Genomic DNA, 15339 nt, shown 5'->3' with positions numbered 1-15339 from the left:
CCTAAGTCATAGTTTTGCACAAGGCTCCCACTAGCAAAACAGCACAGTATAAGCAGGATTGCTGACATATTTTATTCAAATTGGACACCTTGGATTCAAACAGCCAAAGAGTAAAAATCCGCAGGCTCGTAAAATGCACTTTGAGAGAATTTCCTCTTCTGTCTGGTTTCCAAAGGAAATGACACTTGTGCAACCACATTGTGTGTGTGTAACTCTCCATCTACCTCTGCCTGACTGTTTGAGATCTGAGCCCATTCACAGGTATCAACAAAATTTGGAAGGGGGAAGAGATGTCAACAAAATCGGTTTCCTGAAAGCTAGTGGCTGTGAGGAGAAAGTTCTTTGTCAGTGTAGGAGAAAGGCCACGGTGCAACAGAGGGGAAGGCTGCAGTCAGACTTTATAAAGTCGGGCCCTACCACACCAGAGTGAATACACAGAAGATGAAGCTGTGAAAACCCCACACAAACCCAACACTTGATCAGAACTTGAAGGTCACTAGATGTAAATCAGCCAGAGGACAAAAGTCTACTGGAAACAGATTTTCATAAAACTATCTGAATAATAATCTAGTGATATTGAGTAGCCCAGCATTGGCTATACCCTGGTTTTTATTCACTTCAAGATTTTATCCAAGATGTTTGTTTGCAAAGAAGTTAGGCATTAGCACAAACTATGATGTGTTCATTTAAGTAATGTAGGAACGTGTGAGATCTTGGTTTCAGCAGGATCACAACTTTTTGCGTTTGTAGCAAGAGAAACCAAGCCTGTGGGGACCCAGGCAGACTTCACAAAACTGTATTCAGTTTTGGATTTGAACCAATATACTAGTTTCCAACACTGGAAGGACTTGGCAAAATTTCCTTCTGGATTTTCCAATAAAGACAGTAAAAATAATGTTTCCATATTGTTATAAGGGAACTGAAAAACCTGAGGAACTGGGGAAGAACTGAAGCATTTATTCCACCACTCTCATCCTTTTCTCAAGCAAGTTTTCTGTATCCAATGCATGCAGGATGAAGGAGAATACAGGACAGGATTGAAGCTTAGCACATGCGTAGCTGACAAGAAAATCTGCAAACAAAATGAAGTACTCAGAATCAAGGGATACCAGGAGGTACATTTGCCTTGGACTCCTCTATGCTTCCATCCAGCCAAAAGTTTGAATTTGCTGCAAGAGGGGAAGCAAGAAATTGCTACATCCAGCTCCTGTTTCTGCTTTTATCTCTGCCATCAAGCCAGGAGAGAACATTGAGGATAGTCTCAATATACAACCGTGCAGTTGCACAACTGAAATTGCACTTGTTGCCTTCCATTAAATAAGGCTTGCCTTTCAGATTTTAAACATCTCTAGTCCTGGTCATGACTAAATAAGCTGAGGGTAAGTCAGGTAACCGGGTTGTATTTTACATCTGTTTTTCTAAGACTACTTTTTGAGGCATTGTCTTATGCTATGCTTTGTCCACTTGTTATACAATGCATCAAATCACACTCTGTTTTGCAGTGCTAGATTGTAAGTTAAGCATTTTCCTCTTCGCCACACTCCCAAATATTTTGCCAGCAGTCCCTGCAAAGTTAAGCTTTTTAACAATAGCCAGTCACACCATATTAATGAGAAAAATTTAGCTTGGGCTCTAGAGTTCTACCACCCACAGACATTGTACCACCCAGAGATGTGTTGCTGTAACCTTGTCTTCTTCCCTTTATTTTCCTTCCCCCTTTCAGCTCACACTAAGCCCATGAGCCCTCCATGAGCGAGGCTCCCTGCAAGCCCCTCTGCCCTTCAGTCTTGCCTCACCTCACTGGGAGATCTGTGGGAAAGCACGGGGATGATTTCTGTGGGAAGCAAGGTACACAGACCATGAGTGGGACCAAAATCAAACTCATGTTGATCCAGTCTAAAATTTGGGTGGGACCTGCTAGCTGTGTTCATCTCTACCTGCCAACTGGGAGGTGCATCTGGGGTCTACTGCTTCAAGGTAATCCAAAATGTCTTCTAGAAGGTATTTTAAGATCCTCAGCAATAAATTTAATGTTGAAGTATTTAACAGTTTCCTGCTCTCACAATTCAAATTACAATTACTATGGTAGATAACATATTATTACACACAGCTTTAAATGCTTCCACATGAAAAGTACTCAGACAAAAGAGAAAATTCTGAAGAAAAAAACCAAGAAGTAGAGTGAATAGTGAATGGCATGGGTAGAAAACTGCAGAGCACAAATATGTGTTACCATTACATTTGGTAAAACAATGACAAAGCAAATCCTGGTAACTGTCCACAAAAATATAAGATTGTAAAAGGAGAAAGGGAGGAAGAGGAGGGGCAGAAATTATTTAGCCTGGCAGTCAAAAGCCATTCGGGGTGGTAGCACCATAAAACCCAAAAAACCCCACCCCAAACAAACAAACAAATAAAAAAAGGACTGCCAGAGCCCCAGCAGTGTTCACACTCAGTCTGGCAGAAATTGCCTGTCAGGGTCAGCAGCTCGAAGGAGAGATGTGCTGTTGTGCAGGACCAGCTGCTGTGCTGGCACAAGAGGGATGTGGGAGCCACAGGCACCAGAGCCCTGCACTTTGCTTTTGCCTCCCAGACAGGATTGTGAAAGTGAAGCCCATTGTTCCCAGAGTCTTCAGTCGTGGCTTTACTGGTTGCCTCATTTCCATAAAGCTCCCTGGCCTCCCAGTAGCCCAAATTGATTTAATGAATACAGTTTTGTGTGTTCTAGGATTCATTATTCCCCATGTCCCACCCTCTCAGTTTTGTACGAGGTAATGTTGGTCCCTGTGCAGAAAGATCCTGCTGGAGCCTTAATTAAAAGCTGTGGGTACAATATAAAAGTGTTTTCCTTTGCTCCTCTGAGTGCCAGCCACATACTTCTGCCTGCTGTCCTGTTTCGAGAAAATGAACAGGAAGGAAGGAGACATGACAGCCTGTAGCTCTGGGATAGGCAATAACATGACTTGCAAGAATTTGGGAGGAGACTCCTATGCATCTAGAAAACCCGAATCCATGGAAATGTAAAATTCAGAGTGGAGAATATAAGAGAGAATGAATGAGTTCTTCCTTCTTCACTCTTCCATCTCCAGGCATGTCTACATTTCTCTGCATTATCATTGCAGTTTAAATTCTTGATGCAGAAATTTACAGCTTCTCTTCAGAAACTCCTTGTTGCACTTGCAGATAGTGACCTAGATATTTTTTGAAGGTTTGAATTCAGCCTTCATTTTGCAGGCTCTTTATAGTCCAGGGAAGGATGAGAAACCATAAGATGAGCTACAAAACATGTATAGACTCTTCTAAGAACTTTTGCATCATTTTGAAACTGTATTTTCTGCATGCCTGTATGAAGTAGCCTTGACTGTTATATGTGTCAACAAGGTTGTGGAATCGTAAAAGTGTTAGAGCTAGAGGATATCAACAAATATTTGGCAGTTTTCACCATTTTCTTGCCATCACGGTCCAGTTCAGACAACAGAACTATCAGTTGTTTTATTTACCCCAAACACATGAATTTTCCTTCACCTGGGGAAATCTTCATAGATGGTACCTTTAAGAACATTTTTTCTGCCATTAAACTTCTGGGTTTTTTCCTCTTCTTTACCAGCTTACCCCTGAACTGGCACCAGGTTAATAACTCCTTTATCTCTGCTGAAGTCTGGCACCACTATCATAATTCATTTGTACTGGTGTGGTGATCCAGAAGACACCTTGTCAACCCCGATGATGCTATTTGGTGGGTACAACCTTTGTTTGTACATCAGATTTAAGAACTCACAGTTTCCTGTATAAATATTTGCAGGTGCTCCCTCAGAGTCAGCAAGAGTGATATATTTAGTTCCTTCTAATAAGTCACTTGCTATAGCTCATTAATCAATTTTATTACCCTCTCAATGCATTTGGTGAATGTAGCAATATGGTATTTGAGTACGGGAAATAAGACAGCTCATTAATTGAGGCAGTGCCTAAAACCACTTTTATTTTGCTATTCATTAACAAATCTACAAGTAGATTTTAGTTCAACAGGATCCTTGCAGAATTCACTAGCGCTGTAAACATTTGTATAAATAAATAATTGTATTCAAAATGCCATTCTGAATAGGAGGTCATATTTGCACAAAAGTTTTATCTGAACAGTGTGTGGGTCTTGGTGTTTCAACAGAGGCCATATGTAAGAACTATTTTTCCAGTGTGACTTTGACCCTACTTGTGTAAAGCATCCTCAGGCAGAGGATTAGCATCACCTATCATCTCACTTTTCCCTTCCTCCTATGGGTTACTTCAATACTAATGAATTAGAGGTGGATTTGTTAGAAAGGGTGAGAGGATCCTTGTAGGATCCCACTGCTCTTCCCATTTTGAAATTCCAGTGTATATTGTATTTTAGTTTAAAGGCACAATACTGCTGATAGGGAATAGGATACAGCGAGTTGTGTGGAAAGAGATCCTCCTCTAAGTCTTGCTTGTGGTCAGTCCCACCAGCCCCACAGCTTTCATCCCTAGTCCTCACACCACACTAACCTGAGATCTTAGCAATGCTCCACTCTGTCTTTTGGTGAAATGTTTTAGTAACCTGTGTCCAAATATCCCCACACTGGTCCTGGCTGTACCAGAGAGCCAAAGTCAGGATAGTGACACTTTGTTTCTTTTCCTCCTCACTCACATTGTGTCTGCACCTGCTCTTCATGTATTGTAGAATATCTTCAGTGAAAGAAGGTATTAGTGTGATGGTAGTCTCAGATCTTGGTATTGTAGTGTCGCTTCCTTCATTCATCTGTGCTCCTCCAGCCACCATGCCACTGCTGCCTGGGAAATCTTCTGTGGCACAAATCTGCTCCTCAGTGCCTGTGGATATCAATGCATCAGCTCTAGTGCACTGGTAAGGCAATGGAAAGAAAAATAAGCTAAATGAGATTATGGTTAATAAATCAGCAAAAGACATGAAAACTGCAGTTTTATTTAAGCCTAAAGATCTGAAAGGACTACATCAGCAGTGGCAACATCTATGTGTGAACGTTCTATGCACAGTATAAAATCGATAGGGTCATAGAATCATCTAGGTTGGATAAGACCTTTAAGATCATGGAGTCCAACTGTGAAGCTTGCATTGGCAAGTTCACCACTAAACCATGTCCCTAAACACATCTACATCTTTTAAACACCTCCAGCTGTGGTGACTCAACCTCTTCTCTGGGCAGCCTGTTGGTGTTGAGAGCATTGCATCTTGTACCTAAGGAGATGTACGTCTGTAGCACAGATTATATGGTGCTTGAAATTATTGTGGGGAGGAGAAAAAAAAGCATAGGCCTGGAACACAGAGATGTTTTCTTGAATCCTATGTCAGTGTGTGTAAAACAGAAGGGAATGCAGTGCTCTGATGTCAATGGGCACCATTGGGTAGTAGAGACAAAATGCTACAAAATTAACTATGTTTTTGAGACACAGACAGTAAATCCTACTTCCTCCCTCTGCCCCACAGGAACCAGGCATTAGCAATGGTGAGGCAAAGCTGCAAAAGAGTGTATTTGTGTAGAAAAGTGTGTACATAGGCTAAACTGATGCCCAGAGGGTTGATCTCCTGCTCTAAATGCCCACTGCACCTCCTTTATCCCACTGTGCTCCAGCAGACAAGGGACAAGACTGCACCACATCCCTGGCAGGAGCAGCTCACATTAACTAGCCCTGGGTTATGATGCAGCTGTCAACCTCTGCAGGAAGGATAGCTGGCCATATAATCATATTCTCTGGCTCCTGGTCAGTTTTCCCCAGATTTCTCTATGCTTGTTAGTGATGCATTTTTTTCTGTGGAAACATCCCATAGTGTCACCTGTTCCCTCTAGAAAATACTTTGCCATTGGATTGATTTGCTTTCATCTGGACATGCTTATGGCAGGTATTAAAGTAGAATAATATCAAAGCAGTAGAGACTGCTGGAAATAATGTAATTTGTCAAGGAATGACAAAATTTACCAAAATTTCTGGGTTTGGTTTAATATATTTTTTTGGTTTAAAATATTTTTTCCTTATTGCAAGTATGTTGAGTTGCTTCTTAAAAAGCCATGTGCCGATCATTTAAAACCACCCCTAACTTGCTTTAGCATTTCCTTCAAAAAGTTCCTATACACTAGATATTATTCCACGGTTGCTATAGATATCTTACATGCTTACAGGGAAGAAATGTTCTCCTAGTTACCACTGTGCTAATTATTAGTAAACATTCACCAGCAACAGGTAATTACCAAATAATTATTAGGAAACAGAAACAATCAGGCAATGCAAAAATGTCTCTGCTGGGGTCACAGCTAGAGAGATAAAATGCAAAAAAAAGGGTCTTACTCGAAGCTTTAAAAATTAAGACTTAATTCACGTAGAAAAATTATTCAACATAGCAAACTGAAGCTGCAAATATCTTTGAGGGATGCTGCAGCCCCAGCAGTAAGCTCTTGACTCATAGAAACAGCTGGTGCAGGAAGGTTATGATTAGCAGGTTTGCACTGTGTGCCTTAAGAGCAGAGATCAGTTGGCAAGGAAGAGGCAGCACCACACACCATACCAAACCACTGCTGTTTCCATGCAGAGGTAAATGAAAAACACTGAGGGACAGCAGGGCTGGCATGTACTACTCACTAAAAGTGGAGGGAGGGAGCAAGGACACAACCCCAAAATTGCTTTCTTTTGGAAAGGCCATGTCAGTTTTTAACTCCTCCTGGCTGAAAAGCTGGACTTTCATTGTGAGGATATCTTACTAATAAGTATATATTCATTCATCCTCAGGGCAGCATAAACAAGGAACTCCTGTTTCTGAAACAGTCCCCTGTCACATGCAGAGCAGCTGATGGAACAAAGAACCACATTTGTACATGCTCAGAGTGACACCCATGGATACACATTGCTGCTGGAGCCCGGTGCTGCTGGAGAGGTGCTGCTGTATCCACAGATATCATCCTCTCATCACGCCCTGCTGTGCATCCAGCCCCACTGTTGGTGTTTTAGTTCAGAAGAATACAGCAGGCAGGGATGCAAGAAATATATTGCATGTGAAATTGATGGATTGCTTCCTACTTCACTCAACATCAAAAAGCTCACTGCTTTTTTTCAGTCTTAAAAGTGAAAATTCTCTTCCTTTACCACTTGCTACTCTACTTTCACCCATGCCAGGTCCTATTTCTAATGTCCAATCAACCCTCTCCACCTTGGGATACAAGACATGGCAAGACTTGGGGCTGGTTTTCTCTTTATGAAGCAGAGAAATTAACTCTGTGTTGGGACAGCTGGGACATAGCTGTCAGTTCCTTTTCATTATCAGCAGCACCCAGCTGGATGTCTGGAATTCACAGACACTGGGGGAGACTCATGTTTGCTTGAATTTTAAAAGCAGGTTGCTTGCTGGGAATGAATACCCTGCAACAGTTGCTCAGCTTTGCCTTCTGGAAAGTAAAAGCAATCCCAGTGGCCACTAAAAAGCAGAAGGGAAATCAAACTACTCTTCAGTTCAGAGTCTGGTTAGTGCTTGGGAGTTTTGCTTTTGCTGCAAAATAATCTGCACATGAAGTATTTTTTCAAAGACCAATACCCATAACAAAATTAAAAAAAACCCTAAGGAGAAACCCCAAATTCTCATTACTTGAAAATCAGTTCCCACTGCCACTACCCTTTTGAGGTAAATAATTATACAGCTCTAGTAACTTCAGGATTTGCTGGAATTTTGGATGAGAATCTATTGCTGAGCACTTTAAGATCATAAATGATGTTCTGTTTGCCATATGTCAAATTAGCAACCCATGCTTAAGTCATAGTCCAAAGACTGATTTGTGCAGTGGCACTGCTTCTTGGAACAAGAAATTTTATTGAATTTCTCCTAGTGGGGGCTTGCAGCTGCTGTCTAGGACAGGAGTTGAAAGTATTTCTCTCCCTAATCCAAATTAGCTGTGACTTGGAGGAGTCCTTGTAAATAAGTACTTGCTTCTCAAATAAACTTCCTAATTCTAAATTTAGCTTGTCATCTGTCACAAATTAAGGGGCCTTTGCAAGCCCCTCCTCTTAATTTTGGCCTTGCCTTTAAACATACCTGATTTCCCAGGTATCTTTTTGCCCACACAAGAACAGCCTGTCAGGAATCCTGGTGGAGAACTCCTCAGACATCTTTCTTCTTTTACTTTAGGATTGGGGGTTTTGTTTGTTTGGAGTGGGGTTTTTTTGGAGGGGGTTGGGGGGGGGGGAATTGTTTGTTTCTTTTTTGCTCGGACCAAAAATAGCTTGGGCTAGCTAGGTGGTCATTTCACTCCATTTTTTTAGAAGTCTAAGTTATTTTCCAGCTAGCTGAAGCTGAGACCATCCCTGCTGTTGAGTCTGGGCTACATCATAGGCATAACACACTCTTCATAATGACTGAGAAATCTCTGCATGTTCTTCCTATAAAATGGTTAATATCCTGAACTAACTATTACTCAAAAGTACAACCAAACAGTGAGCTTAAATAGCCAGCCTGTGCAGGAGAGGAAAGATCATTTACATGTAGGGTATACTGACCAACAAACCCACAAAACAACTTTTATGTGTAAATTATATAAGGCTGTCATTACAAAATAACTCAGAATACAAAAAAGAAGGGATGTAGTGAATGTTAATGGCCAGACATTCTTGTCACAACTCAGAGTGTGCATGGCAAAATAGGCTCATTCCAGCTAGCCAGTGCTAAATACGATTTATACCATTGGTGTGCAACTGCCTTCAGTATAACTATTCCAAAATACCAGTGTAATATTTTCTCCTGACATTTTCCATACACTGTGCTGGGTCACCTGGGAGTTATTTGGTCCTGCCTAATTCTAGACAACTAGCATCCAGGTTACAACCAGCCAGTAACTACAAATTTTGCTGGTGGTTTCAAAGCATTAACTCATGGAAACACAGTCCTAGCAAGCTGATACACACGATCAGAAACACACTGGCATTATCACAGTTCAGGATCTTTAGGAAATCCCAGCTGAAGGGAATCCCAAAGTTTAAGCAGGTTTTAGGACCAGCCTGCAATATACACTTGAGCCCTATTTTTTTTTTTTCTGAAGTGCTTATATTGCATTGTAAAAATGTTCCCCTTCAGTTATATTAAAGAAGACTATAAAGAGATGAAATCTCACTTCACCTTGTCCCAAGGGATTCCAGGATTCTTTGAGAAGCAAATGTGCTCTGCTCCAAACCCAAACTTCTGGAGTTTCAATTGTTTATTTAAATATGTGCTTGGCCTGCAGAAGGACTCTTTTTTCTTTTTCTAAACAAGGATCATGATCAATTAAAAACTCAGGGAGACTGATGATTATATGAATGCCTTTTGGTGTTATTCTCTCTTCATGAGGCTTAGCCTCCTGGTGTGTGCACATGTCTATTCATGGCCACAAGTTTAGAAGAAACAATCTTGTGTCTGGAAAATACCAGTCCTCAGTCCACCTTAGCAGAACATAACTAAATGTTCTTGAAGTCCAGTGGCCAGAAAGTGGCAGCAATGGGAAGACTGTCAGTTCTAGTTAAATTCGGGACTAAGCATAGCAAAAAGTCCAGTTTACTGGCTCATAGCTGAAAAACAAAGATATTTTATAAGAATAAGCAGGCTGGCTGCTTTGTTTTTCGGCCTTGACTGACTTTGCCAGGAAAAGTAACAGCTCCCATTTGACTGTTGAACATGATCCTGTGATGAACAATATCAAATATATATACCAGCAGTAACATGTAATTTAAACATAGTCTAGGCATAAAATGGCACTTCTGTTGAATAAGACATGGTTCCCAGCAAGGTGTTTACCTCATTTTTTTGGTTCTATGTTCATGCTATTCCAGCTGGGAAACAGAAATTTTCGGGGCAGAATTAGAATAGCATGGACAAACATATGCCACAAGGTATAAAGTTTTCTAAGACAAAGAGATTTTCACAGACTTTTAAATCACAAAATAGTTGAGGTTGGAGAGAATATGTCAAAGGCATCCTGTTCTTATGGAGGTCATCTTCTCCAAAGCAATCTGGTGTTTCTACCAGATCTCTGTACCATGGACCAGGTGGATGGTGCTCAGCTAAAGAGATGAGCTCCATGTATGATGAAATTACAGTTTTACTCTAGTTGTAAGTGTTCTAAATTATTTTATTTTTGTTGTTTCTTTGTTTAAATATGCTTAAGTTACATTGGACTGGATGAGTTTTGCAAGTTGGTTGAGATACTGTGGCTTTATGACTGCATAAAGGAAGTCCAGGAGTTTGCCTCTCACCACCAAGCCAAGTTTCATGTTCCACTCCAGAAGAAATTTCTTTGCTGGAATAGCCCAAATCAGGGTTTGGAGGCAATTTAGCAAGGGGATAGGGCAAGTGAGGAGGATGCAGTCTTGTGTGTCCTCCCTGCTTCTATAAGAACTATAAGCATGCTCATAAATAGTTGCTGAGTTCCTTGTGGGATTTGAACAGGCAAAGATTGCCTTAATAGTTCCCACAGTCCTTAGGACATCTGGCCACATATCCTTTTCCAACATAAAACACATTGCCTTGAAATGGTCCACTTCATAATCCCAGAATTTCTCCAATAGCAGCAAATATTCCATCCAAACTTTTTCTTCCTTACACAAGCTTTTATTTGGAAAAGGTTCTAAATGAAGAGAAACTTTTCATAAACCAATCTGAGTTCTCCCAATCTGAAGACATTTTTCAAAAAGCAAATAAACCTGAAAAAGACCTTTCGGGATTTCTTGTTATGTTTTCTTAAATGTTTTATCAATTACCATATTTCCCAGTGCTAAACCTAGCAAATGGTCTGAAAAGGACACCTGGCTCCAAATCTGAATTTCAGGACTCCAGAAGATGAACCATGACCCTGAATTCACACACTGTTTCATAAGTACTCTTATCTCTAAAACATCAAATCTATGCAAATTACTTTCTTTGTACCTTCTTTGTATCCAATTACTTGTACAACAAATACCATGAAAAAAATAGATTCAAGGTGACACTGAACTTATATTCAGCCTCCAAAAACAGAGACGAGTAGGAGGGACTCAACAAAGAACTGTTCTTACCACCTTCTGTATCGCTGCTGAAATCAAGAGGATCACTAAATCCTCTACAACACCTGGCACATAAAATCTTATCTCCCTCAAAATCCCCAGAGATATTCGTGGAGCTTACCTGCAGAGCCTGAGAATTATTAAACCAAGCAGGCTGACTCAGTGTTTTTTACCTACATGAATTCTGTGCTACTGCGTCGTTCAGAGTGATTTAGAGCAAAAGCAGAGCTTGTTTTTTCGAGGAGTTAATGCATCCAGGCAGGATCCCCTTTGCCTCTGATCATTTTAGAGTCTGTATCAAAGCACTGAAAATCTGAATGCTTCTGCCTCTGTATATTTATTCAGGCCTCGTCATTTGGCAGCAGCTCATCAGCTTGTCTTATGGATCTGTTTGTGTGGTGCTATGGCCCTGTGAGGATGTGTGCTCTGCTGCAGCTGGGGGGGACACTTGATGGTGTTTGGGGTGTTCAATCACCCTGAGTCTTGAAGATACAAACGGGAAATGCTCTTCATATGGGGAGACACTGACTGAAGAAATACTTCTGCAGCTTCTGGTGGAAGAGCATGTCCCATGGTGGGTGTCTCATTTTAAGACAAGATTTTATTGTAACTGTTCTAACTCATTATGAATAGTTACCTTCATTGCATCAGAACCAGCACAGACTGAATGAAACCCAACTTAATTCCAAAGACAAGTGTCCACTCAGTTTTGTAACTATTCTTCAAAAATGACAGACGAGGGCAGATTAAGTCCTGAGGAAGGACAAACCTGGACTTCACATGACAGCCTGGCTGTGGGAAAGCCCCATCTCCAGTGCTCTTTGGGCACTGAATCAAGCCACAGGTTCATGACACCCAGGGAGAAGAGGAGCTGATGATATTCAAGCTTGCTTTTGCGCCTTCCCATCTTGAGTAAAGTACAATGGGTTCTGGGATGCATAACCAGGAAGACATTCGGTTCTTTGCCTCTTCCTGCCTCGCTTCTCTCAGCTCTGACGAGGTGAGTCTTTGTGACAAAGAGGTGATTCAGTCCCTGCTGGTCAGCTTAAGGCAATCACAGCAAACATGAAATCTGTCACCTGGTAGGGGGGGTTACAATTAAATGATTTAAATTAAATTTATGGTCCCTTCTAGGCCAAGGCATTCCACGATTATATACTTCTATGACACAGGAAGTACGTCATGCCTTTGGTGAAGTGTCACTTAAGAAAAAATGAGATTTCACTTCCTGTATGTATCATGATCTGCAGCTCTGTGATGTGCAGCCAACTTTCCCTTATATTTGGAAATAAAAGGATACCTTCTTATCATAAGTAGTACCAAATGTAGACAGCTCTTACACTCAATTCTGTCTGTCTGAAGAGAAGTGTTATTATGGTCCAGCACAAAAGATTTATTGCATGGTGGCTTTTTCCTGAAATTAACAGCTGTCTTTTGTTTTAATCATTGTGTATATAAGGAAAAGAAAGTTATAAGACATGGAGCACTTCTAGCTCTTAAGGGCACTCTGTGTTGCCTAGGAGAAAGCCTAAAGTTTGCATAATAGCAAAACACAGAGCAGCCTTAATTTTGCAAGTGTGTAGTAGTTTTACTGTAAATGAAAGCTCCAAAGGAAGCCTCTGTTCATTTCCAACACAATTCACTTGTTGTTTGTGACTTTTTGGCACACAAATTCCAGGAGATATAGTGAGGTACTTTTCAACTAGCAGGCATCCATTTCCTTCTCAGAGGCAGCAATAATCATTGTTGAAATCTATCTCTAAAAACAGGAAGCTTTATCATTTTGATTTTCTAGCAACCTCGCCCTTTCTTGTGAACCTGACCCTGGCTACGAATCATCTGCTTTGATTCAAGCACGACTGTTCTAAGACTGAAGAGCAGGTATTTCCTATTTTGCTCTAAAGCACATTGGTGTGCTGTGTGCTTAGAAACATCCCTGCTCAGGGTGATTCATGCAGGAGCATTCGCTAATGAAGCTTTACACAGGAGACCCACATGTTTATACCGTGCTTTTGTTTATGTTTTATTTCTGTGGAATAGAGGGAATGAAGCAAGATCTCTTGCGCTGGGAAAATAATATCTGAGAGCAAAGCAGAAGGAAAGTGCTGAGGATGAATTTGCAGGAACCACAGCACAGATGATGCTTTTTGACATAGCAGCAGCAAGTAAATTACTCTCCTAGTAGTACATAACGAGGGCTCTCCACACAGAAGTGTAGCAGACCCACAGCTGCAGTGGTGTTGTCAGATACATTTCATGCCTTCTGGAATGGATCCTTGGCAGCGCATGCAGGGTTGGGCGCACACACTTGGTGGTGCTGACTAATTGCTCCTGAAGAGAGCAGTCAGCCAAGACCACTGCCCTCTCAGCACTGTAGTCACTGAAACCCACAGCTCCACTCTGTTTCAGCAACATAAACATCCTCTGGGATGCCTCAGGCTCTGGGTTACCCTATGGGAGAAAGCCCCTTCCCTCTCCACTGCACAGGAAAGCTGGTGCCCAGCTGAGGAGCCCCTGGGACATGTTAGCCTGGGAAACTGCTGTCATCACTTTTGTCACAGGCTTTTGTCTTTGGCTGGCTGTGAAGTAATCCTGGGGTGATGATAGTAGAAGAAGGGATACTGGCTTGAATGCAAAACACTGTTAAGACTGCTTTATTCTCAGGAGGATTGGCTGAACACCTCACAAAATCAACCCAGGGAGTGGGAATTTAAATGGCTAACAAGAAGATCCAGAAAGAAATACTTGGAAAAGAATTGTAAATAAGGTCATTGTAGGTCTGCAGTCATGTCCAGTTCCAGTAGAGAACAGTATACCTGACACTGTTTCTTGCAGGAGCATTACTGCTTTCCTTAAGCAGGCTGGAGAAAGATAATGGGAGGTGGTCTGGGAACTTAGTTTCCATGTTGCCTTGTACTGTTTGGACAACCCTAAACATTGTTTATCCTGCAATCTTGCCCCTCTGTGTCTCCCACCCACAGCACAGTGGTCATGCAGAGAATATTCGGGATACAAGGGTCCAAGTGCACCAGCTCCATGCAGTTCCATGTATTAACTGGGTTACACTGAAGCCAGTGTACCTAAAGACAAGGAGAAGGAACTGTGATTTTCCATTCTAGCACTCTTTGTGGCATTATTTGCTCTGTGCCATTGTGTCTTTGTGGCATATCTGCTCTATACAGACATTAGCCAAGTTAGCTGCCGAGCCGAAAGCCAGGGCTGTGCTGGAAGTAACTGATCAGCCTTGGTCAAAACTGCTGTTGAAATCACAGTCACTTCCTGAAACAGTAGATAAGACATCCTTCAGCAAGATCAAGTCACTGGCATCACTGCTTCTCTCCTTTGAGGGCAGCTCCCTGCTCTGCCTCTAGTTCCAAGCACCTCCTTCTCCTCCTGTCACCTGCGGTCCCCAGCCCCTCCCTTGTCCAAACCCCTAGGAAAGTCCACTCAGGATCTCCAGTGAAGGAGCATGTAAGTGCTAGCCACCCAGCCTGCTCCTGGTGCCTCCTGAGCACCTCTGCAGAGCCCTGCACGGCATGGGCTTGTCCCCTACCTGCACCCCAGCATGCCCAGAGGTGTCTGGGGAGCTGCTGAGGAAGTGATGAGGGCTGGCCACAAATACAGATTGTGTCCTGGCTGTGAACTTGGCAGTCAGGAACTGCAAAATACTTCTGTGGTCTAAAGCAGCATTTTCAGTGCTTTTTGTTCTCTGGGGTTTCTTTTGCTGTGTTCACACCAGAGATCACTGATAATAGATGAGAAAAGGGAAGAGGAGGATTTCTCATTTGCAAACGACACTTTGCTTCTAGCAGAGGAGTTTTTGCAAATCCTTTGTAAGCAGGGGAGCAAAATCTCACCGTGGAAAATGCACCAGGTTTTATCCCCACAGTACCTGCATGATGATGCCCAGCTGGCAGACAGGAACAGGCTTTTAAGCTTTTTTTCTGCTTACTGTCACCAGGAGGTTTTGAACATTTGCATGTCACACCCCAGGAAGATGTGTAGCTGCATGACACAGAATAGAAACTGTTTCTGTGAAAGGAAGAAAACAACTTTACAGACTAGGAAGGAAACAAGCAATCTGGGCCAAGAGTCTAAACTCTTTCCCCTGAATGCTTTCACAGTCTCTGACCCCTCCTTATTTGATTATCACAAGAGAAATCTAAAGAGTGTATTCACTGACTCCTGAAAAATGCTAACCTGTAAAATGGCTCTTATTTGCATACTTCACATTTTTACCATTGCATATGGGACCTGAGCACTTTGGCAACAAGTTCAGAGTCAACTGTGAAGAGC

The 15339-nt window shown here is 41.9% G+C and overlaps 1 protein-coding gene across 1 annotated transcript in view; it reads left to right on the top strand.

The window, feature by feature from the left end:
- The first annotated feature begins 11086 nt into the window (after positions 1 to 11086).
- The window catches only part of LOC148224930 (uncharacterized), an 84443-nt gene continuing 80190 nt past the window's right edge, over positions 11087 to 15339 (top strand). The window contains exon 1 of the mRNA XM_088159348.1: positions 11087 to 12043. Within this exon, the coding sequence (XP_088015474.1) occupies positions 11966 to 12043 (78 nt within the window). The 5' untranslated portion in view covers positions 11087 to 11965. The remainder of the gene's footprint in view (positions 12044 to 15339) is intronic.

This window comes from Sturnus vulgaris, chromosome 2, assembly GCF_052056855.1.
Source record: "Sturnus vulgaris isolate bStuVul1 chromosome 2, bStuVul1.hap1, whole genome shotgun sequence".
Classification (NCBI taxonomy): Eukaryota; Metazoa; Chordata; class Aves; order Passeriformes; family Sturnidae; genus Sturnus; species Sturnus vulgaris.
Note: the sequence above shows the minus strand (reverse complement) of the source record. Positions and strands in the feature narration are given on the sequence as shown.